The sequence below is a fragment of the Miscanthus floridulus genome, chromosome 7 (assembly GCF_019320115.1).
Source record: "Miscanthus floridulus cultivar M001 chromosome 7, ASM1932011v1, whole genome shotgun sequence".
Taxonomy (NCBI): domain Eukaryota; kingdom Viridiplantae; phylum Streptophyta; class Magnoliopsida; order Poales; family Poaceae; genus Miscanthus; species Miscanthus floridulus.
This window is the reverse complement of record NC_089586.1, coordinates 16,473,635-16,498,777: the sequence shown is the minus strand read 5'-3', so window position 1 is coordinate 16,498,777 and position 25,143 is coordinate 16,473,635. Positions and strand designations below refer to the sequence as shown.

The 25,143-nt window shown below is 43.6% G+C and overlaps 2 protein-coding genes across 2 annotated transcripts; one reads left to right on the top strand and one right to left on the bottom strand.

The window, feature by feature from the left end:
* Positions 1 to 12,337: 12,337 nt before the first annotated feature.
* On the bottom strand, positions 12,338 to 20,057 carry LOC136466615 (rDNA transcriptional regulator pol5). The gene is given in 9 exon segments (XM_066465085.1): positions 12,338 to 13,364; positions 13,713 to 14,190; positions 14,354 to 14,713; positions 15,399 to 16,541; positions 16,713 to 16,772; positions 16,774 to 16,941; positions 18,881 to 19,078; positions 19,169 to 19,294; positions 19,390 to 20,057. Coding segments are annotated over 9 exon segments (3,828 nt in total). The 5' UTR covers positions 19,924 to 20,057; the 3' UTR covers positions 12,338 to 12,603.
* Positions 20,058 to 20,168: 111 nt separating this feature from the next.
* Positions 20,169 to 23,551, top strand: LOC136466616 (uncharacterized). Its single transcript, XM_066465086.1, has 6 exons — positions 20,169 to 20,491; positions 20,579 to 20,655; positions 20,749 to 20,819; positions 20,915 to 21,421; positions 21,834 to 21,924; positions 23,193 to 23,551. Exons 1-6 carry the CDS (start codon positions 20,320 to 20,322, stop codon positions 23,277 to 23,279), a joined length of 1,005 nt encoding a protein of 334 aa, XP_066321183.1. The 5' UTR covers positions 20,169 to 20,319; the 3' UTR covers positions 23,280 to 23,551.
* The last annotated feature ends 1,592 nt before the right edge of the window (positions 23,552 to 25,143 follow it).

Sequence of the window (25,143 nt, the reverse complement as noted above, 5' to 3'; positions counted from 1 at the left end):
TCACACCTCCAAATAAGGGTTATCTTGTACCATGTTGAGTTAAACACTTAGAGCTCATTTTCTAGATCAAACACTAGGTTTACAAGTCCACAAACATGTCATATGCTACCACTAGATTAAAATAAGCATAGAAGCAATAGTGGTACCATATAATCATCAAATTCATTTGATTTTCATGAATGAGCCTATTAAATATGAAAGATGTCTAAATGCACTAAACAAGTCCTTAGCAAGGATGTATGCCATGCCAATCAACTTTTACCTTGAACTGCTCGAAGGAGAGGCATGTCATATAAGTGGGGGTGCATCAACACATATTTGAGAAATCCAATATGTTCAACTCATTTCTTAGCTTGCAAAATTTTTTCTCATCCAATGGCTTGGTGAATATATCAACAAGTTGATCTTTGGTGCCTACACTTTCAATACAAATGTCCCATTTTGTTGATGATCTCTTATGAAATGGTGGCGGACATCAATGTGCTTTGTTCTTGCATGTTGAATCGGATTGTTGGTCAACTTGATTGCACTCTCATTGTCGCATAGCAATGGCACTTTCTTGAACTTGATTCCAAAATCACTCAAAGTGGCCTTCATCCAAAGTATTTGTGCACAACAACTACCAGCGGACATGTATTCGGCTTCGGCCGTTGATAGTGCAACACTATTTTGCTTCTTTGATGACCATGAAACAAGTGATCTTCCCAACAATTAACATGTGCCCGAGGTGCTCTTCCTTTCAACCTTGCATCCCGCATAATCCAAGTCGGAGTAACCAACTAGCTCAAACTTTGCTCCTTTGGGATACCACAAACCAATATTTTGTGTATGCTTCAAGTACCTCAATATTCTCTTTGTAGCCTTCAAATGACTTTCTCTTGGTGAGGCTTGAAATCTTGCACACATGCATACACTAAACATGACATCCGACCTTGATGCGGTCACATAGAGTAGGCTTCCAATCATAGACTGATATAATTTTTGATCCACCGTATTGCCACTTGCATCACTATCCAAGTTACCATTTGTTCTCATTGGTGTGCTAATGGCTTTACTATCACTCATACCAAACTTCTTAATCATGTCCTTGATATACTTGCCTTGACTCACAAAAGTATCATTCTTCAATTGCTTGATTTGAAGACCAAGGAAGTAACTTAACTCTCCAATCATGAACATCTCAAACTCATTAGCCATCATCTTTCCAAACTCATCACAAAAGTCTTGATTGGTTGATCCAAATATGATGTCATCAACATAGATTTGCAACATAAATAAATCTTTTCCAATCTTCTTGATGAAAAGAGTGGTGTCAACCTTGCCCATCATGAACCCTTTAGAGAGTAGGAAGTCCCTCAATCTCTCATACCATGCTCTAGGTGCTTACTTCAAGCCATACAATGTCTTCTTCAACTTGTACACATGGTCAGGCTTCTTATCATCTTCAAAACTTAGAGGTTGCTCAATATATACTTCTTCATTGATGTTGAAAGCATCTAGGCCCCTAGTTAGGTTTCGGTGATTAATGACAATACGTGATTACTGTGACTAACGTGTGTTTTGTAGAAATAATTAAGTTAGGTCACGGTAATGGAGATCGAATGGGCAATCAAGGTTGTCATGCCCCTACGATGGAAATCATTTCGGTTTTTAAAGGATGGACGATAAGGTTAAGGATGGACTAGTTCTAAGTGTCGATTAGAGTTGGAGAGACACTTAGAGTAGTTTAGAACTTTGTTTTTCCTTTGGTCGTACTATTAAGGGGGGTATGAATGGGTAGCTTGACCTAGGTGAGTTTAGTGAGTTAGGTGTGGTGCACACTTGTTAAAACTAGCACTAGGTAGCTCCATAATAGCCCTTTGATCCAATGGAGCAAACTTCATTCATATATGATCGAGAGTTGGAAGTGAATGGAGGGTCAAATACTGACCGGACGCTGGCTCCGATGTGACCGGACGCTGGCTCAGGGTCCGGTCAGTTCATTTGACCAAGGTGAAAGCGTCTGGAAGTGACCGAACGCTGTGAGGTCAAGTGATCGGACACTGAGGGCCAGCATCCGGTCGACTCCAGTAAGGTCCCAGAGTGGGAGAATCTTGATCGGACGCGTCCGGTCAATGCTGACCGGACGCTGATCAGGTTCCGGCTACTGACCGGACGCTGCTCAGCATATGACCAGACTCTAGGGGTCTAGCGTCCGGTCAACATCAGTAAGGTTCTAGTGAGGGGAAAACGTGACCGGACGCTGACCAGCATCCGGTCAACACTTAACTACTGGAGTTTAGGGTGTACTGACCGGAGCGTCCGGTCAACATGATCGGAGCATCCGATCACCTCGCAGAGGCACATAACGATTCGTTTTTCAGCCGGTGTTATAAATACAACCTTCACTCGTGTGTGGGGGTACTTTTGCTCATTTCAACAGCTGAGAAACACGTTTGTGAGTGCTAAGAAGAGCAAGGTCCTAGTGATGTGATTGAGATTTGAGAATCCCAAAGAGAGCCCTCATTAGTGAAGATCAAGAGTAGCAAAGTGTGCATCCACCTTCTCATTAGGCTTGTCGTGGTCAAGTGAGAGTTCGTGCTTGTTACTCTTGGTGATCGCCATCACCTAGATGGCTTGGTGGCGATTGGGAGTTTGGTGATCATCCGGCGGAGCTTGTGGGTGACCCAACTCAAGTTGTGAGCGGTTGTGGGTGATTCACCTCGATGGAGTGTCGAAGAATCAACCCATAGAGAGCACTTGATCCTTGCGCGGATCAAGGGGGAGCTACACCCTTGCGTGGATGCTCTAACGAGGACTAGTGGGGAGTGGCGACTCTCCGATACCTCAGCAAAACCTCGCCGCGTTCCTTCTCCTCTCTTTACTTTAAGCATTTACTTTGAGCAATTCATTACTTGTTATTTACATTCATAGAATTGCCATGCTAGAGTAGGATTGGAACTTAGGGTGCTAAACTTTTGTGCGTTAGATCAATAGAAACACTTTCTAGGCACAAGGGGTTAATTGGGCTAGCCATAGGTTTTGATTATTGCAAAGAAATTTGTAATTAGCCCAATTCACCCCCCCCCCCTCTTGGGCATCTTGATCCTTTTAGATGTAACCATTGAGAAATGCACTCTTAACATCCATTTGATAGAGCTTGATGTTGTGGGCACAAGCATAGGCTAGCAAGATTCTAATTGCTTCCAGTCTAGCAATCGAGGCATATGTTTCTCCAAAGTCAAGACCTTCAACTTGTGTATATCCTTGTACTACCAGTCTTGCTTTGTTCCTTACTACTATTCCATCTTGATCTTGCTTGTTTCTAAAGACCCATTTGGTTCCAATCATATTGTGTCCCTTTGGTCTCTCTACTAATTCCCATACTTGATTTCTTGTGAAGTTATTCAATTCTTCATGCATAGCATTCACCCAATCAACATCCTTCAATGCTTCATCTATCTTCTTTGGTTCAATGAATGACATAAATGAGAAATGTTCACAAAATGAAGCCAATCTTGATCTTATTTGTACACCTCTAGAAATATCACCAATTATAGTGTCCAATGGATGATCCCTTGAAATATTGGTTGGTTGGAGAATTGGAACTTGATTGCTTGCACTTGCTTGATCATTGGATTGAGATGATGTACTAGCCACTTGATCTTGTTCATTGTCATGAGATCCACTTGTACTAGCTTGATTTGTATCATCTTGCACATTTCAATTAGAGAGCACTCTCACTTGATCATCTTCACCATCATTCACTTGCCTAGGTCTCAATTCACCAACATCCATGTTCTTCATGACATTTGAAAGTTGAATGCCTCTAACATCTTCTAAGTTCTCATTCTCTTCTTGTGAACCCTTGGTTTCATCAAATTCAACATCATGAACTTCCTCAAGAGTACCACTATCCAAATTCCAAACTCTATATGCTTTGCTTGTAGTGGAATAACCAAGTAGGAATCCTTCATCACATTTTTTATCAAACTTGCCCAATCTAATGTCTTTCTTCAAGATATAATATTTGCAACCAAAGACCCAAAAATATACAATGTTAGGCTTTCTTCTATTCAAGAGTTCATATGGTGTCTTCTCTTTCAATGGGTGACAATAGAGGTGGTTGCTACAATAGCAAGCCGTGTTGATAGCTTCAGCCTAAAAAGATTGACTCACATTGTACTCACTAAGCATAGACCTTGCCATATCAATGAGCGTTCTATTCTTTCTCTCAACAAGGCCATTTTATTGTGGAGTGTACTTGGCCGAGAATTGATGTCTAATTCTAAATTCATCGCACAACTCATCAATTCTAGTGTTCTTGAACTCACTACCGTTGTCATTTCCAACTCTCTTGATGGTTGTTTCCAATTCATTATGAATGCCCTTGACAAATGATTTGAATGTTGCAAACACATCACTTTTGTCCACTAGAAAGAATACCCAAGTGTATCTAGTGTAATCATCCACTATCACAAAGTCATATTTGTTACCACCAATGCTAGTGTATTGTGTTGGCCCGAACAAATCCATGTGCAATAACTCAAATGATTTACTAGTGCTCATCATGATTTTCTTAGGATGGGTGTTTCCAACTTGTTTGCTGGCTTGATAAGAGCTACAAAGTTTATCCTTCTCAAACACAACATCTTTCAAGTCTCTAACCAAGTCATGATTAACCAAATTATTCAATTGTTTCATTCCAACATGACCAAGCCTTCTATGCCATAACCAACCCATGCTCGACTTAGTGAACAAACATGTAGATAATTTAGCTTCACTAGCATTGAAATCAACCAAGTATAGATTATCATATCTAAAGCCTTTGAAGATCAAGTTAGAGCCATCTACACTTATGATCTCTACATCATCTACCCCAAATATGTATTTGAATCCAAGATCACACAATTGAGCCACGGATAGCAAATTGAAGTTCAAGCTCTCTACTAGCAATATATTGGATATGCTCTTATCATTGGATATTGTGATCTTACCAAGCCCTTTGACCTTGCCTTTGCCATTGTCACCAAATGTGATACTATCATAACCATCATTGTCATTGATGTTGATTAAGTTGAACATTCTTGCATCACCGGTCATGTGTTAAGTGCACCCACTATCAAGAACCCAATGTCTTCCTCCGGCTTTGTAATTGACCTATAAAAGAAGATCAATTCTTTTTAGGTACCTAAACTTGCTTGGGTCCTTGAAGGTTAGTCACTAAGCTCTTTGGTACCCAAATGGCTTTCTTCTTTGAGCCCATCTATGGTTTACTAATGAACTTAGCCTTTACACCATTTGTATCCTTTGTAAGCACATAGAAAGAATCAAGCTTAATGGAGGATACATTAGCTTGTGACTTCTTGTTTATGCACTTTTGCTCTACATGACCAACTTGCTTGCAACTAGTGCAAAACCGATCATTGTTCTTCACAAAACGAGTCTTGTGAGGAGCAAAGGCTGCCTTGCCTTTCTTGGGAGTATAGCCCAATCCCTCTTTGTAGAGAGAAGCTCTTTGGCTACCCAAGCACATAAGCAAGCGGTCCACACCACCATAGGCCTTAGCCAAGGTGTGAGTGAGCTTATTGACCTCTTTCTTGAGGTTCTCATTCTTAACCATTAGTGAGACATCACAAGTGAGACCATCACTACTAGATGAGGTGGAAGTAGAAGTACTACAAGAAGGGTTAGTGGGAGCAACAATGATAGGCATAGATAATGATTCATCAATTATATCACAAGTTAAGCCAACATCACAAGTCTCAACATGCTTCTTTTTGTTTTGTTCATTAAGCAAAGAGGAATGAGCTTTTTCAAGCTTCTTGTGAGCCTTGTCAAGCTTCTCATGGGCTTCCTCTAGCCTCTCATGAGATGCATTGAGCTCATCAAAGGCTTGCTTAAGGGCTTTTAGTTCCTTACGCAAGCTTTTGCATTCCCTTCTCTTAATGCCAAAGTGTTCTTTAGCATCTTCTAGCATGTCAAATAGTTCATCCTTAGTAGGTTCATCATCATCACTATCACTATCACTTTCATTTTTATTTTCATTATCATGTTCTTCATCACTTCCATCATCACAAATTTGTACCTTAGTGGCCTTAGCCATGAAGCATGATGGAGATTCGAAGAGAGAAGACTTCTCATTGATAGCAATGCTTGCAAGCGCCTTCTTCTTGGTGGTCTTGTCATCATCACTATCATCATCATCACTTGAGGAAGCATCACTATCCCAAGTGACCACATATGAACCACCCTTCTTCTTTTTGAAGGTCATCTTATCCTTCTTCTCTTTCTTTTCCTTCTTATCCTTCTTCTTATTCTTCTTATCATCATCTTTGTCGCTATTGTATGGGCATTGAGCAACAAGATGATCTTTGCTTCCACAATTAAAGCACCTTCTTGACTCTTCCTTGTTCTTGGATGAAGACTTCTTTCTTCTAGCACGGTAGCCCTTCTTCATCATGAACTTGCCAAATCTCTTGACAAAGAGAGTCATCTTCTCATCATCATCATCATCCCATGAGCCATCATCTTAACTTGATGTATCTTGCTTTGCCTTACCCTTGGATGATGTGGCCTTGAATGCCACACTCTTCTTCTTCTCATCTTTCTTCTCCTTTTCTTCCTTCTCATCATCATCTCTATATGTATCATCGGTCATTATATCTTCCAACACTTGGTTTGGTGTCATGGTGTCCAAACCACTCCTCACTAGAATAGTGACCAATGTGCCAAATCTTAAAGGCAAACATCTCAAGAACTTGTGGGAGAAGTCCTTATCCTTCACTTCTTCTCCAAGAGCTTTAAGATCATTGACAAGCACTTGAAGCATATGGAACATCTCTGGCATACTCTCATCCTCCTCTATCTTGAAGCTTGCAAACTTCTCTTTGAGAATGTATGCTTTTGCACCCTTCACGGCTTGAGTGCCCTCAAATGATTCCTCCAATTTCTTCCATGCCTCATGAGCTCTCTCAATGTTCTTGATTTGCTCAAAAGTTCTCTCATCCAAAGCATCATTGATGGCACTAAGAGCAATGTCATTATTTTGGAGTAGCATTTCTTCAGCGGTGGTGGGAGCCTCTTCATCTTCAATCTCAATCTTTGTCTCTACCACCTTCCAAACCTTCCTATTGATTGACTTGATATAACTTGTCATCTTAGCTTTCCAATAGGGATAATTTGAGCCATCAAATTAGGGTGGCTTCTTGGTGTTGTTGATTTGAGTCATTTTTACACCGAAGGTTGTTAAGCCTCAAATCACGGTGACCTATGTTCTGATACCACTTGAAAAATCCTAATAGCTAGAGGGGGTGAATAGCCTCTTAAAATTTTCTACAACAACACTTAGCAAACCGGTTAGACAATTATGAGACGAAGCAAGTGTTGCGCTAGCCTACTAAAAATGCAAGCCACCTACCATAATTCTAGTTTCTATAGTTTCTAACCACATAATGGCTATGTCACTATACTAAGTTAGTGTCCTCTCAAAGGCTAACTAAAGAGCCACACTAACCAAACTAATAAGCTCTCATAACTAGCTACACTAAAGAGCTTGATAACTAGTTTGCGGTAATGTAAAGAGAGTGAGCAAGATGGTTATACCGCTGAGTCGAGGAGTGAACCAATCAATCACAAGAATAAATACCAATAAAGACCAATCACCTCAGAATCTAATGATGACACAATGATTTTTACCGAGATTCACTTGCTTGCCGGCAAGCTAGTCCTCGTTGTGGCGATTCACTCACTTGGAGGTTCACGCGCTAATTGGCATCACACACCAAACCCTCAATAGGGTGCCTTACAACCAACACAAGATGAGGATCACATAAGCCACAAGCAATTTACTAGAGTACCTTTTGACTCTCCACCAGGGAAAGGTCAAGAACCCCTCACAATCACTACGATCAGAGCCAAAGACAATCACCAACCTCCGCTCGATGATCCTCGCTGCTCCAAGCCATCTAGGTGGCAGCAACCACCAAGAGTAACAAGCAAATCCTACAGCGAAACACGAACACCAAGTGCCTCTAGATGCAAACACTCAAGCAATGCACTTGGATTCTCTCCCAATCTCACAAAGATGTTGAATCTATGATGGAGATGAGTGGGAGGGCTTTGTCTAAGCTCATAACGTTGCTATGTCAATGCAAATGGCCAAGAGAGTGAGCTTGAGCCGGCCATGGAGCTTAAATAGAAGCTCCCACGAAATAGAGCCGTTGGCTCCTCAGTCCACTAAAAAACGGGGTGACCAGACGCGCCGGTCAGATTGACCAGACGCTGGACCTCAGCGTCCGGTCACGTGATGCATGCAATGTGGCCCCTGCTTCAAACGCTGATCACCCGATCTCAACGGTCATCAGTACATTTAAGTTGTGACCCGACGCGCTGCTTTGAAGTGACCGGACGTAGGACCTCAATGTCCGGTCGTTTCCAGTAAGCATCCAGAGATGATTTTTCACGATCGAACATGTCCGGTCACCCTTGATAGGACTCACCCAACGTCCGGTCAATCGCCCTCTTCATTGTGTGCTGCCACGTCAGTAGGACCAGACGCACCCTATCAGCGTCCAGTCACTAAGTGACCCAGCGTCCGGTCAAAGACCAACGCCAGCATCTTCACTGCTTCTACTAACCGGAAGTAGGACCTCAGCGTCCGGTCACTACGTGACCAGCGTGACTAACTTCTTTTCAACTCTATCTTCTTCACCCTTGCTCAAATATGCCAACCACCAAGTGTCTCACCTTTGTGTACATGTGTCTTAGCATATTTTCATAAACATTTTCAAGGGTGTTAGCACTCCACTAGATCCTAAATGCATATGCAATGAGTTAGAGCATCTAGTGGCACTTTGATAACCGCATTTCGATACGAGTTTCACCCCTCTTAATAGTACGGCTATCAAACCTAAATATGATCACACTCGCTAAGTGTCTTGATCACCAAAACAAAATGGCTCCTACCACTTATACCTTTGCCTTGAGCCTTTTGTTTTTCTCTTTCTTCTTTTCAAGTCCAAGCACTTGATCATCACCATGGCAACACCATCATCATGTCATAATCTTCATTTGCTTCACCACTTGGAGTAGTACTACCTATCTCATAATCACTTTGATAAACTAGGTTAGCACTTAGGGTTTTATCAATTCACCAAAACCAAACTAGAGCTTTCACCTGCTAGCTCTCCAGATCCAACAAGAGGTTGCACGCATTGTGGTTCTACGTGAAGAATGCCACCGCCCTTTGCCGGATTTCACCGGGCGCCTCATCGAAGATGCGCCGCTGGTGTGGTCGTGGGGACCTCCCGAGAAGGAGAAGAGCAGGCTGCACGACCTTCTTGATGCCATCACATTCCTCAAGGACCGTGACCTTCATGGGGTTAGCGTCATCGGGGCATACCACGCGAGGAGGGTGGCGCCGCTGATGGCGCGCGTCCTCCCATTGTATGGGATGACGCCCGACGCGCAGCTTGACGGGACTACGCTCGCCCAGGGGCCGCTCCACGACAGTGAGGTCACGTAGTGCATCAAGAAGGCGACGGATGAGTCCGATGCCGTGTTCCTGATCCCGGGGCACCCCACGATGCGGCCGGATGCGGGCTTCGTTGAGCTGCTGGTGGGATTGGGCTTCTGGACCTCCGTTGCGCTGCTGCCGGAGCTTACGGCAGTGAGGGCGGCAAACCGTGCCACCGACGAGAAGAAGAAGAAGGTCAAAGACGACAAGAAGGAGAGGCGGCGGGCGAAGGAGCGGGCGAAGCTGGACCGAGGAAAGCGGCGGCAAGGCTCGGATGATGAAGAGGAAGAAGAAGAAGAAGAAGGCTCCGGGTGCCCCGTCCAATGGGACGACCTGGGTGGAGCGGACGAGGACCCATCCTTGCCAGTGGGACCCTTCCCGTGGCATGCCATAGGGCAGGAGGGAGAGGGCGCGCCTCGATGGGAGGAGGAAGGCGCGCCCCTAGAGCCGGCAGCGGCGGCGGCGGCGGTGTGACAGGCGGCGCGAAGGAGTGAAGCTGGAAGGCGTAACAAGAGAAGGCACGAGCCCTAGCGAGAAGCGCATTTAGCATTTTAAGTTTTTTATTCTATGTATGACATGTGGGGCCGATCGGCCAGAACGTGTAATGGCACATAAGTGCCCAGACCCGAAGGGGAAACTCCATTCAAATTAAAATTCAGAAAAGAATCGCTCAGGCAGAGGCGTCCTCGCTGGTGTTCGCCACCTCGCTTTGTATCGCTCGAGCACTAGTGACGACGGCGACCTCGCCGTTGGCCATGGGTGTAACAAACGGAGAGGCCGAGGACATCGTCGCCTTCGGAGAAGAAAAAAGCAGAGACAATCAAACAACAAACAGCACGCCTTGGACGGGAATACGAGCAAACTGGCAAGGTAGGTTGTAGGCGAGGCAGCGCTCGTACCTCGAACGGCGATGGACGCAGAGAGCAGCCAAGTGCGAAGGAGAGACAACCGGGACGGGTTGGGTGGCGGAGCGCGTCATGGGTGGAGGGCGCCACGCCGCGGGCCGTACCTGGAATGACAGGACGCAAAGAGGCAACCGAGCGCGATGGAGGGATCGGGGAGAGCAACCGAGCACGATGGAAGGAGCGCGCAAAGCAACCGAGCCTGATGGAGGGAGACGGAGTGGAAGAGGACTTTGGAGCGAGACAGGGGAAATGGCAGAACGGCGATGACCCACGCTCGAGGTTTAGACATAATGGGTTTCCCGTTTGCGGGTGGACGGGTGGGAAGACGGTGACACTTGGACAACAGCGGTGGCCCTGAGGTACTGGGTTTAGAGGGAAACAGAGTATTTGGATTTTTTTTTATTTCAGAGTATTTGAACTTCAATTACGTGTGAGACTAAAACGTATCCGACCAATGCAGATAGGGTCTGTTTAGTTACTTGCATAGAACTTAGATTGCATTAAGAGTTATGCAGTATATGCTACCCATGCACAAGTGAATGCAATTCATTGTTGTTTGGTTAGACTGCATCTGTTTGGTTGGATGTACAGTTGCAAACTGCATCTAGTAATCTGTGTTTGGTTGCACTGCACTATGCATCTGAAATCAACATTGGCAATTCATCGAGGCTGCTGGAGCCCTGGCCGCCGCTAGCCAACGAGAACCACGGAGACTGCAGAGCAACAAGCCCACATCCTGGCCACGGAGATCTCCCATTAGCTAGCAAGCTGGCTGTTCTTTCAACAGGTGCCCAAGTGCCAAGATCTTCTAAAAGCCTCTTTGGCAGGCTCCTGCAGGGGCTTCTTCGGTTTCTACACGAGCTGTGCCAAACGCCTGTTTCGGAAAGGACTCCGTATGGGGAGCCGGTCAAGAGCCGGAGCCATTTTTTGCCTGCGCAGGAGAAGCCTCAAAAACGAGTTTCGCGTGGCTCCTTGCTATGGGTTCACGTCGTCTAGTATGAAGAAGCCGTTTTGTCAAACTTTTTTCAGAACGGCTTCAGCTTCTCTGGAGAAGTTGCTCCTTCAGATAAGCGAAGCCATTTTCAGAGAAGACAGAGCCGGAGGCCCTAAATCCTCGAGTCCAACCTCCTCGTTTGGCGCATGGTCGCTGGAGTGTGCGTGATCTGTGGGCCGCTTCCGTATGGTCTCCATCCATGGGGGGCATCGATAGTGGCACGCTCGCCGCGCCCGTGATGGTCCGCTCGAGCTCCGGCTGCAGGAGCTCTCCGGCAACCCCGCCGTGTGCGTCGAGGACTTCTTCGACCTCGCTGCCTGCCATGCGCGTCGCCAACTTCTTCGATCTCGCTGCCGGTCGCACGCGTCACGGACTTATTCGGCCTCGTCGACGGCTCCAGCTTCAAGGGCTTCCTCAATCCTCACGGTGGCGCTGTTCGCATGCGGCATGCCGGATCCCCACAGAGGCGGCGCTCTAAATCGTGGCGAAGAAGGCAAGAACCGGAAGGTGCATGCAGAATGGGTGCCAAAACTGCAGAGCGGATGCAGTGGCTAGGCCGTGGCCTGCAATGCGGATGCAAGCCTCCGCTTGCATAGCTGGATACCAGAATTTTGAGCGAATAGTGGGATGCAGATTTAGACTGCTTTGAGGAGAGTGCTAGCCTGTTGATATTTTTAAGTAAAACTTTAGTCAAACTTGACAGCAATTGCACCTCAAAATGAGAGAATTGTCTTCCTTTCTAGGCGGAGTATATTGTAAAAAAACATACCATGAAAACATGTTTCATAGCAAATACTCTCTTTTCTAAATTATAAGTCGTTTTAATTTTTTTTTTTCAGTACATCTATTTTATTATTCATCTAAATATAATAATACGTCCAGATATATAACAAAATGAATGAAAAAAAAATCAAAACAACTTATAATTTAAAACAGAGAAAATGAGATAAATATTACTTTTTTATATAAAATCGATCAAACTTTGCATACTTTAATATAGCACTGTTCTACAATTGCATCCTTTTTAAGACGGAGGGAATATGTCTCAACAACGTGAAAATATTTTGTATCCAATAAGGGCCCAAGCAACTTGTACATGCTTCCTGGCGGCTAATAGTTTGATTGATCCTACTCTCACGGAGCTCAAAAACTACAAGCAGAACTAATTCTTCTTATAAAACTTCTAGGGAGCCACAGGTCCCACAGAATCATTTTTTGAAGGTGGTAAACGCAGCTCCTAGTTTGGCCTCGCAGAGGGAATAAGCTTCAGGACTCAACGCGTTCTGGAACTGTTCTTTGAGATCAAGCTTCAGCACCGTTTGCAAGATTCCAGTGCAAAAATTCCGTACTTCCTTGCGGCGCGACTTGTTTTCAGGAACGGCTGAAAGAGCTTCTTGTATCAACCCGCACAACTGAGCCAAATGGTTCAAAAACACCTCTGACGCATCACCGGCCCATGATTTCAGTATGTAGTCCACCAACTCCAGCATTTGATTTCTCCGATATTGAGCTTTCGTGTTCTCGGTCCTCTGCAGAACAAAACCAAAAAGCTCCTGTCCTATCCAAGGATTCCTCTTAGCAACCTCCTTCACAAAACCAAGCTTCAGCCGTGATTTCTTCCTGTCGTAATCATTCAAGATAGAACGGAACATGTCAACCACACTTGCAAGTTCCTGTTCAGAACAATTCATCGAGTTGATGATCTTCAGAATCCAAAATGTAGCATTCTGTGCTACAGAAGCAACTGTGTTATATCTTGAGCGTGATGCCAACCTCAGAGCTTTCTCCAACAAGCTTTCAAGTTTACCAAATTCAACGACATCGCCTTCTGGATACTCATTCCCTTTGAATACCCTCCTCTGCAGTATGCCAGCAATACGTTGCCTGAACTGTTCAGTACCATCAGCACCATGTGATTTTACAAAAGCTTGCATTAAGAAAGAATACACCTCCAGCACCAGAACTTTCCCTGTAGAGATGGAACATAAAGGTTGTAAGAAACAATAGAACAGAAGTTGCATAATGTAATTCGATGACAACTGCAAGTACTATTTTTAATATGACAACTGCAAGTACTATTTCTAATATCTCTAGGCTATAATTCTATATAAATTACACAATCAATAGCAGTCCTTCAAACAGTTCTCTAACTTGGTAAAAAGAATATCGACACAACTGTTTGAAACAACATTAGAAGATAGTATTGCTTTAGAAAATATCACAATAATTGCAAAAAGATCATTACCGACTTATAAGTAAATCTTTCATTTATCATCTAGACAGAAAACTGTAGTAGTAAGGGCTAAATGGAATATACCTGGATTCCTCTGAAGATATATATCAAGTAACGTAAGCACACGAAGCTTGAATCGCATAAGTTGAGATTGCTTAGTCTCACTACCAGGAAGATTGCGCTCCTTGAATATCCTTGCAATGTAAGGATCAATACGGAACATAGCATCATCATCCATGCCATCTGAATCATCTGAATCATCCCCATCTTTAGTAGCTTCTGCTTTATCTCCACCTTTTGTCTCATTCGGGACTGCTTTGTTGAAATCATCTTGATCCACATCACCTTCATCACTAGAATCATCTTCACCATCTGTAACATCATCAATTTCCCCAACCCCTTCATCTTCCATTACAGTTTCATCATCATCTTCAATATCAACACGACCATCATCTTCGTCATCACTATCTGTTTGACGACGGCCTTTCAAATCTATCTTCACGACCCTCAACATATCAAGGAGACCAGTTTCTGTAATATCATCACAGAACACACGAAAAACCTGTTGTTTCAAAGAAAAGATATGAATGACACATCAGCTATATTTTACATAAGGGCATTACACAAAATAATAAAAGATAAGATTGCATGTGCATGTCCCAGGTATTATTAGCATAGATTCCTCAATACTATCAGTCCATAAGATTACAGCTGAGTATGCTTGCCTGTTCAATTGTGAAACACACAGGTCCAGATGCATGAGGCAAAACAGAGAGGAAAGTCTGGACAAGAACATCCATAAACTCTAGTGACACTTCCTCATTGGGATCCTCTGAACCATCGTCGTCAGATTCCTCAGACCCATCCTCATCAGACTCCTGTGAACCGTGTTCAGCGGATTCTTGTGCACTGGAATTATCACCTTGAGCAATGACAGGAAAGGATTTCTTGCAACATATAGTCACATCAACTGCGGCCTCCCAATACTCATCTGGATGGAGAAGAACTTGTAGCAGTAACTGGATAAGGAGATAACGCATTGCATGCATCTTAGCAGACTCCAATCCAGGACCAGTTTTTCTCTCCTACTCACACAGGAAGAAACCATAGAAATTAGATGGCAACCAGAGAGGAAATATATGGTACAAGCATGCAATGCAACATTAGTTCTAGATAAGCATCTGCTCTTGTTCTATTTTTCACCCCATTTAAGAAACACAAAAGAACCCATTCAATCACACTCTCCATAATTCAACTGCCGGATAATAAAATAAAATAAAAAATTACTGCTCCAACTTGGTAAAGCTGCAATCAGGTCTTACTGTGTTCAAAAAGATCATTCCGTGTTTAGTGATTAGATTGTTTCAGAAAGCAGGATGCATATCAACTGTAATGATACATGTGCTGTACCATAGCAGTTCAAGCATGCAGGAGCTTCAATGCATGTGCTTTTGTTTTAGTATGTTCAAGCGAAGTCCTACATACTCACATAGTTAAGACTATCCATCTTAACAACAGTAAATCTCTACTCAAAGGGTATAATCATTGACAGCACTGAATGAATCTTAGAAACTACTTTAATAGTTCATTCTACCAGATAACAGAATAGACATTTTTAGTATGGACAAGCATGTACAAAATCAGGCAGAGCATTTGTGATCCCTATCCCTAAAGTAAAAATCTACTTAGCAAGATCGTCTTGTAACCAACAAGAAAAGGAAAACATAAAACATAGCTTGTTAATAAGCTAGAACACAAACAATTACAAACCTCATGGAAAAGCATTGATTCTACAGCCATCAATTTCTTGAATGCGTTATCATCGTTGCCACTCAAAGTCCTGAAGAGGGAGACTGAGGGGATGTTGCATACGGTGTTAATGAAACGCATAAAGTAGTAGCCTAAATCGTTGGATTTGACCTCACTAGGAACATGTAAAGCTTCATCCTTTTGTGCATCTTCCAGCAAGAATTGAAGTTGTTCTATGCATTCCTTACGTAGCGATGTGGATATGGGATTCTTTGGCCATTTGAACTTCTCTTGCAACTCAAATGATGTAACCTCAGTTCCTAAAGATGCTGAGAACAGACCTTGAACTGCAAGGAATTTTAATATTTCTGTCTGAACTTGAAACTTTTCTTCAATGCACTTAGCCATTTCAGAATCTGAATTCCCTTTAGATGTAAGCTTTAAATTTTTTAGAACACAAGAAATTGTATTCACCACCCAGCTCTTCAGAAGATCAGTATTCCCTTGCCCAAGAAGTTCCTGCTCTTCAGTTGGGCCAATTTCTGAATTCTCATCGGTTGTCTGACTTTGATCAGATGGTTCATCTGTAACAGATTCTTCATCCACGAATAGGGCCATCAAACTTTGCACAAGATACAAACAATCTTCAACACTATGGAATTTGCCAGCCAGCTCTTTAACAATTTTTGTTTTTGTCATGGAGTCGAATCTTCCACCACTGTATTTCTGTAAGTTGATAATGACAGCAGCACACCGATCATTGTCATGACTTGCTACACTCACTAACTCTTTCAGAAAATGTTTTCCGGCATTATACAACCATGAAGATTCATTTGACAAAATATCCATCAAACCCTGAACAACTTTGCTGGACAGAACTACTTGGATAGCTGAAGGAGACAATTTTGGGAGGAGGCTAAGAAGTATACTAAATGCTAAATGCTTCCTGTCATGAGATGAGAGCAGCAAAGATCCTTCAATTACAACCTCACAGAAATTACTAAGATTCCTTTTGTTATCCTCACAGGAGCTGGCTTTCTTATTCTTTTTGTGCTTCTTGCCAGAACTGGTGTTAATATCATGCTGAGATGCCGCTTCTCGAACAAGCATCTCCATAATGACAAGCCATAAACTATGAATACGAGGAAGACAAAAGGCAGATTCCTGCACAAGTTAAATCAAACCAAAGGATCAGCAACCAAATGACACATAATATAGGACACTCTGATTAAAAAAAAGAGAGAAACAACAATCACAAAGAACACCTTGATCAGTTTTGGTGATAACAAAATTTGAAATTCTTATGTTCATTTATACTATTACTGAGAATAATACCTTGAAACAAGCAGCAATGGATTTAAGATGTTGTTCTGCAAAAAAATTGTCAGAGCTGAACTGGATGAGGCAGGAGCTTCCCAAATATCTCCTTCTGGACAATAGTTCTCTCTTGCAACTTCAAAGCTAGAAAGAGTGCATCTGGATCTCCAACATCAGTAGCTTTGTTGAACCAATCTTGAACACCAGGAGCTTCAAGAACCTCGGATAGTATGGCTTCATCAGGCAGCTGCAACAGAGAGGTTAGCAGATACCAAATAAACATAAGTGTACTAGTACAAATGTACCAATGCAAATGCATGAGTATTCACTTGACATCTAGTTAATAATCCCCTTTTCCATGATGTTGCAACTTCTACATAATTAATTAATACAATACAATGCTAACGCCGCAACTGCCATAACCTAGGCTTATATAGAGCTATTTACTAATCTAGGAGGCATAACATCTGGTCACAATAATACCCAATTAGAAAAAGGCAACTAAAAGGTAACTCAGTGATAAGGATACAATGAAAGATCTTACCAACAAAAAATGTCTTGTAAAGCAAGGTGCGGCAAAGGAATATCTATTAGAGCAAGATTTTTAAATATAATAAATTGTTAAAGTTAATGTTAGGAACAAGGGAAGGGCAAGCCTAGTGCAGTGGTGAGAGCTGTCTCACTAAGTCATCAGGTTGTGGGTTCGAAGCAGCCTCTCCGCAGATTTTGCGGGGGGAAGGCTTGCCTCGGTTTTTCCCTTCCCTAGACCCCACTCATGTGGGAGCCTCCGGCACTGGGTCTGCCCTTTAATGTTAGGAACAAGGGTCTGTCTACAATAGTCTTATATGAAAAAGGTATTAGTAGATTTTTCATGAAAAATACTTCAAAAGTTAACATTTTCAATAACAAATGCTTAGAGAAGAGGTAATGGCCAAATATAATTCAAGACCATGTCGATGTCAACACAAGTATAAAACAACAGAGGTAGTATGATAGTAGCATTTTATTTGTCTGAATTGCTTTGTGCATGGGCCCTTACTTCACAGTCTCTTTAATTTTATTTTCCCACATCATTGTTCTTTTTGCTTTTGTGAAATATTTGGACACCTCCAACAGTGGTACTAGAACATGAAATGTCATGTTCAAGTGAAAAATTAGCATTCTTATCAGATGGATAGGGTAAAACCACACCTCTTATTCGTACATAAATAAAGTTCAACAAAATTATTTGCTTCAAGTCTGCAATTATGTTGCTAATTAGCTACTCCGTCCATTCTTTTTTATATAAGCTGGTTAGATCACAATTGCACTAATTAATGTAACGTCATATATAAAAGAATGGAGGGAATACACAATATGACATTGATAACAATGACAAATGTATAAAAACTGCTTGTTTCTATCACTGGTAGCGGCACAAATCCAAATTGTTGAAATCAATCGCTGAACATATTTCATTCTTCAAACAACCATCAATGTTTTCTTGCTCATTAACCAAGCAAGATTCAGTAACCACTGTAAAATAAGCATAATTGTTTAAATCAAGGATTTGATGTGCGATTGAACCTGCCAGTGATCTAATGAACAGTATGAGACTTGTTGCGAGCAGCTCCAGTGTGCTCAAAAAACGAACCATGAGGAGAGAGAAAACAAGTATGATTCAATTCCAACACTAGAGCAGCCAAACCAAGCAAATCGATTCTTTAAATCGACTCTTCACTACGGTTCAAACCGAGCGAGTAAAAAAGTCAGCTGATGCATGTGCGGAAGTACCACTGCCGTCCTCCTTGCAGGGGTGTGAGGAGAGCGCAGCACATACTTTTCTTTTTTCTATTCCGTTATGGTCCCAGCTAATCCCACACTACTGCACTCGAAACGTAACCAGCATGCGAACTTTGAAATCCACCTCAGCACCAAAATTGAATCGTACACTGGAGCTGCCCTAAGATAGCATCAATCATAAGAAAGAGATAGTACACGTGGACTATCTCCAAATGTACTATTTTAATATACAGCAACAGCCAACAGGAAGTGTACACTTTTGATGTCAAATGTCAAATTAGCACGGACTAACAACACGGCTGCAGTTTGTATTAACTTACGTAATCCTAATATTATATGCATCACACTATAATAAAAACATATCATGTGACAAAGCAGTATCAGTGTGTGCTTGAGAGATGTACCTTCCTGACTAAATCCAGAATCACGGCAACTGCAGGCTCCATCAAATATCGTTTCTTGCCACTGAGTTCTACAACCACACTCACAAATTCCTTAACAATGGGTGAGCTTTTGTCACGTGTCCACTGTCGCGAAACACGACCAGACCTCACAATTGCTCCAAATCCAAACAGGCGCCCCAAAAGATTGTCCTTAGCTTCCTAAAACAGAAAAGCAAGTTGTCATCAAAATATGAATGAAGAGACGTGGTAGCAATAATGAGTAGTGACAGTGGTAGTTTTTCAATTTACCGGTCCCTTCATAGAAGATGAATATTCCAATAAATTTGGGATCAACTTCATAATTGATTCAACCTTGATTGCCCGAATTGATTCGAGCACAGCAGCAAGACCCAATGCAAATCCTTGCCTTGCATACTGCAAACAAATTACCAAAGTTAATGGATTAAAGCAGATTGTGACATCATCCAGCTCAAATAAGCTCGTCCTGAACTCATGGAAAGTATTTCTACCTCTCTAGAAGAAGAGATACCGCGAATAAGCCGCCGAATGGCGTACCGCACAGATGGGGCGCAGTTATCCAGTCCGTCGTCCTTCTCAGCCTCCATCTGCCAGGCACTGTCCCCATCGCCAGCTTCACTCTCCCCCTTCCGCGCGCTCTTCTCGTACGCCTTCTGCACTTGCCGGAGTTCCGCCACCAGCGCCTCCGCCGCAGTCTCTCTCACCGATGCCTCTGGTGATGCCAGGTCCCTGAACACGTTCATGTGCAGCCCCGGACCCACAGCCGCCGGAGCGGGCGGGGGATTCGCTGGAGCCGCAGCCTCCGCGGCCGGCGGCTGGGCCTTGGCGGCCTCGGCGGCGGCGGATTCGGCCGACTGGCGGTGGCGCTCCTTGTCCAGCTCCTTCCGCTCCTTCTTCCGCTCCATGGCCAGCTTCTTCTTCTTCGCCGGCGCCTCCGCTGCTGCGGCCTCATTCCGGGTATTGTCCGAGGCAGGCACAGCCTCCGGAACCGCGAGGTCAGTCTGGGTCCGCTTTTTTCCGGCCATCGGAGCTCCCTCGCCGGGATGCTTAGCACGGAGTCGAGGCGGAGGGGGAGGGCGGAGCCGCGGAGGAGGGACGGCTGGGGTTTATGCCGACACGAGACGGCGGGGGAGGCCCTTGCCTAGGGTTAGGGTTTTTCTTTCTCGTCTTGTTTTTCTTTTTTTTTTTTTGTCCCCTTAATTTTTTTTATATGCGCATGTTAGAGTTTTGCAAGTGGGCCTAGCCCATCTAGAGGCCCATGATCAGCCCATTTAAAATCTCGCCCGCGTGACACGTGGGCCCTGTCCCGACGCGTGGTGGCGAGGCCGACGTGTGGGCCCCGCGGAATAAAGCGCGGCGCCGCGGAGGGGGCAAACAGAGGAAAGGAATGTGGCTCCGGCGAGCGAGGTGCGGGTGAGGCCATGGCGGACAAGCCGAGCCGCGCGCTGGTCCTCTACGCCGCCGGCCACGCTGCGGTGCTCGCTCCCCCGGCGGGCTCCGCAGCCGCGGGGAGCCACCTCGACGCGTTCGCCTCCCGCGCCTCCTGCGGCCTTCTCACCCTCCGCTCCCCGCCGGCTTCCCATCCCACGACCGGTACTAATCCATCGCACTTCACCTTCCGTCATCTTTGTCACTGCTCGCCGCTCAGTTCTTAATTGTTCCGTTCTGTGATTTGCCTAGGCACCGAGGATAATAGCAGCACGATTCTGGAACTGGCGCAGCTGCTCGACGTTTACGATCATCTCTACACCGGAAAGGTGAGATCTTGCTTTCCATTTGTGTCGGGATGGAGTGATTGTTCGAGAAAGTAAGTGCTGTATGTAATACTGCTTGAACTTGTTACATTGTAGAATGCGGAAAGTGGTCAAGAAGTTGCCCAAGTGGATCCACAGGAGCTAGTGGTTCCCAAGCTGTCTGAGAGGTGGGTACTACCTGCATGTATGTGCCCTGTGCTTTCCTAAATGTCAATTAGTCTAGTAAGAGTACTAACCAGTTGTAGCTGCTCATAAATTTCAGGTTTACGGGCCTGAGAGCTGCCTTGGTCACCAGTTGCCCCCGTGTTAGCTCCTTTGCGGCGAATCTTGGTTTCCAAGTTTTTCAGACCAATGATTTCGTCCCACAATCTGACTCGTCCGGCGTTACTAAAGAGGTTGGATTGATCAACCGAGCATTTGATCTGCTAGGATTCTCGGATGGGAATGTGCAGGAAACATCTGAATTCGATCTAGTTTTCATGCATGTTGCCATGGAGAACACAAGCAGCAAGTTAGGAAAATTAGGAATGAAAACAGATCTCAATCGGCTGGAGAAATTAGTTGGTGCAGTCATGGAATATGCGCCTGTTGGTTCAGCTATTGCTTCACGTATTCATGTATCTGTGATTTTGAGCTATGGGTCTGCTTCTGGAAATAAGGATGGGTTTTCCCTATTGACCTCTTCAACCGAAACAGATTCAGACTTGAATCTACTGCGCCCACGCCAGAGCTACACAATGAAAGCAGGACATACATTAGATGATGTCAGGTAGATGTTTTCCTTCACCTAGCTCACTGGCAAATGAATTCTCGCTGAAGTTTTGAAGTATAATCTAGTTCCAGTAAAGTTTTGATAGTTGTGCTTGTAGTATGTGTGAGTGAAACATAATATGTTCTTTATAAATCAATATTTATTCGTCTCTTCTCTTTATAAATGAATATGAATATGCAACCACTTAAGCCGCCTAGAGCAATCTTTTGAGTCTAATTGACGAAAGTTCACTTCATTCTTTTGATTTTCCTAGAGCCCAAATAAGAATATCTGATTCTGTATCAATCAATCCTGGAAATCAATGTTGTTATTACTTAGTAGGATTTAAGAGGAATAGAAGTGCATATATAGATCTTATCACTATAATGTTATGAGGCTCACACAGATTTTTGTGCTGCTTGCTGTGCAGACTTCATCATCCAATTCTACTGGCACAGTGGCAGGAAGGAGTTACACGTGTTGATTTGGCTAAAGGGTTTTCTTTTGAGGAGTTTATGAAGGTGCGCTAGATCTATGCTACTTATTATGTATAGCTGAAACTTGTACTCAGTGCTGCAGATGATATGGTTTTTCTATTCTTGTGATCTTGGCTCTTTGCTGTGTTAGATGTTCACAGTTTAACTTAAACATCAAAGTTCTCCATTCTTATTTAGGTGCTGGACCAGCATTAGAAAGAATGCGGTGCTTGCTTGTGTAGACTAATGTTACTGAACTGAAATTAGACATGCCGTATTCACACTGATTCCTTGAAGGGTAGACAAGCCCCTGTCATGATTTACTCAGTTGGTCACACCGTCGATTCTGAATCCTTGTTTTCAGATATGATCGACTTGGTCGTACCTTGTAAAAGGTTTAGGGTTGTGGGTAGATAACTATTGTATGATGATTGATGAATTCTCCCTTCTGAAGTGGGTTGTCGCATTGTCTGTGCTACATCTCAAGCTGCTGCACAAGAATTATCAAAACTGGTGTTTTAGATTTTTTTTCCTGTTTAAAGGGGGACAAACGCTTGATACGTAGCAATGTAGCATAGGCATCATGCAAGATTTGTGCAGTTTTGCAGTGTGTATTGTCAAAGGTTTCTGGGACGATTCTCTGCTTTTCTTTTCCTTGGCATTTTCATATCATGCCAAACTGCGGTACTATAAAACCAAAATTCTGCTAATATATTGAAATTCTACATGTTGCTAATTGATGCATGGTAAAGTGAAAATTTGGCAACATATTTTTGACCAGAATGAACACATTACACATGTCGTCATATCCTTTTAAGTTATCTCTACAGAAACACCTAAGGGCATAATGCAACCATCAGAAACATTATGAATCGCAGCAACATAGCAACACCATTTGCAAATTTCAGGCTGATTATGGTAATGGTTAAAAATTGAAGACAACTGTAGATTTTGCTCTGAATATGGTGTGAACAAGAGTTCACACGTGCATACTTCACACTTATTTCTGTTTTATATTTGATTTCAAATTTTGGCCCTGGCATGCTTTATCAGTGGTCAGTCTGCATAATCCATAGTTGACCTATGCCTTGTTAATTGTCATCCATGAGCTATGCTTGATTGGCTGCACTTCATGTTGCGCCAAATATACATAAACTGTTGTCACGCATCCAATATTTCCCTCGTCGTCCCTTTTGTGCAAATAATCTATGCATACAGCACATATTATGTTGTGATTGAACTTTTCTTTTCTTTGATCTGGATTTCCAGGATGAGTATAACTAATGACTTTATTCTTGTGTTGTGATCAACAGCGTGGTGGAAACCTTGCTATGCTTGCTGAGCGCTTTCTACATGAGGTGGCATTTAAGCTCTGGAAAGCACCTAAATATGGGGCTTGAGGGTGTCCAGCATTGGCTAGGCGTCGGCTAAATAAACAAAGCACCAGATGGATTTCCATTTTGGAACGGAAAATGACGAATAATGCCAGACATGTGAGTTTTCATATGAAGTGTACCATGGACCGGCCCTAATTCGATAAACTGTTGAGATTGTTACTGATTCAGCCAATGGAAATCTGTAACGAAACAATATGAGGTTTTCTTGTGATGAGTTCCCCAGGATTTTTTGTGCAGTGATTCCCTGCCTATATTTATAACCTAAACATGTCTAACATGGCCTGTTTTGATCTGCTGCGCGCTGAGTCTTCGACTAACAGGTAATAATAACATGCACCGAGCACTGTAATATTGATGTTCCTGCAAATAATGTGGTTGATGCAGCATCCACTCAGTGGGAAATGACAGAATAGATTTAAGCAGCCCTAATGCTGGTTGATGTGTCACCATGCAGTGGTTTGTTAGCATTTGGGAATTGGGACCGGTGAGTGGTAAAAGGCTTGCAGAAATGTTGCAAGTGATATCGCTGATTTGAACATGTCTGTCTCTGAGCCCATTGGCCTTGCCTATATGTCGACGCACTCTAGCCTCTATGTGCTGCCCCTCCTCGGACCTCGCCCGCGTGCCGCATGGGTCATAGGTCTCCTCCAGAGGCGCGTACGGGTGGAGGCAGAATGCAGCCTTGGAGATGGAGGAGCACGACGCGACCGGCCAACCGCTAGGACTGCGGTCGTCCTTGGCTGTGGCTGCCATAGTGCCATCTACTGCAAGAGTGGGCCGAGATTTGCCATGGTCATGTTGGAGCGTCCACGGTCCACCATGGAGGTGTGCTTGACCTCTGCGGGAACCGCCTCAAGTGTCCCGTCTGCACGGCGAGGAGCATCGTGTGCGTGTGACCGCCGGACACCACCGCCGGTGTATGGACGGTTGCCGAGGGCGATTGCGGAGAAAAGCGTCAGGAGGTGCCATGGCTTATGCAGCGGGGATTTAATGAGATTTTATTTCGATGTGAAACCACCATGGGGGCAGTGGCAAATAGTGCTTGGAAACGTATTTTTCCTGTAGTACAGGTTGATAAATGGTGACCCCAGACACTCGGATCATAGGCCAATAATTATTGATGTTGGTACTAGAGAAAGAAAAGAGAGTGAGCTGAACAGATGGAAAGTTTACCAAAATTGAAGCAAGGTGGCTGGAAGAAAGAGGACTGTAGGGCCACTGTGGAGGAAGCATGGAAGTTGGAGCATTGGCAGAAGGTGATAACAAACCTTGGATGCAAGGTAAAATAATAATGTTGGGGGAGTTGTGGGAGTGGGAGAAATGTCCTTTGGAGAGCTAGAGAGGAGGATCAGCAATATAAAGAAGGAATTAGAAAAATGTCGACGACAAAATATATCAGAATATACGGTTAACCGGGAACATCTATTGTGTTATAAGCTCCAAACGCTTGCAAGATACAACAAAATGTTGTATTGGGAAAGCAGCGAGCCTCATAACACATGGTTGACTAAGGGGAACCGGAATACCGCTTCTTCATGCTTTTGCCTCGAAAAGAAAAAAAGAAAAAAAAATTGAGGCAACTGCAGGATGAAAATGGAAATGTGGTAGTGGGAGAGCAGCTAAAGAACTTTATCGCTAACCATTACCAACAACTATTCATGTCACATGCAGGTAATGATTTTGAAGAGGTCCTGAATTGTGTGCAACCAAGAGTCACACAAGAAATGAATGATTTCCTGCTTATGCCTTTCACTGGTGATGAAATCTGGTGTGTTTTGGAAAGTATAGGGGATTTAAAGGCACCTAGTGTTGAATGGTGGGCCAATGCCGGAAGGGTGGAACCATACAATTATTGTGTTAATCCCTA

Coding starts and splice junctions, on each gene's coding strand:
- LOC136466616 (XM_066465086.1), top strand. CDS start 20,320: ATGGCGGACAAGCCGAGCCGCGCGCTGGTCCTCTACGCCGCCGGCCAC. Junction 20,492..20,578: donor GGCTTCCCATCCCACGACCG/GTACTAATCCAT, acceptor TGATTTGCCTAG/GCACCGAGGATAATAGCAGC. Junction 21,925..23,192: donor CTTTTGAGGAGTTTATGAAG/GTGCGCTAGATC, acceptor TGTGATCAACAG/CGTGGTGGAAACCTTGCTAT.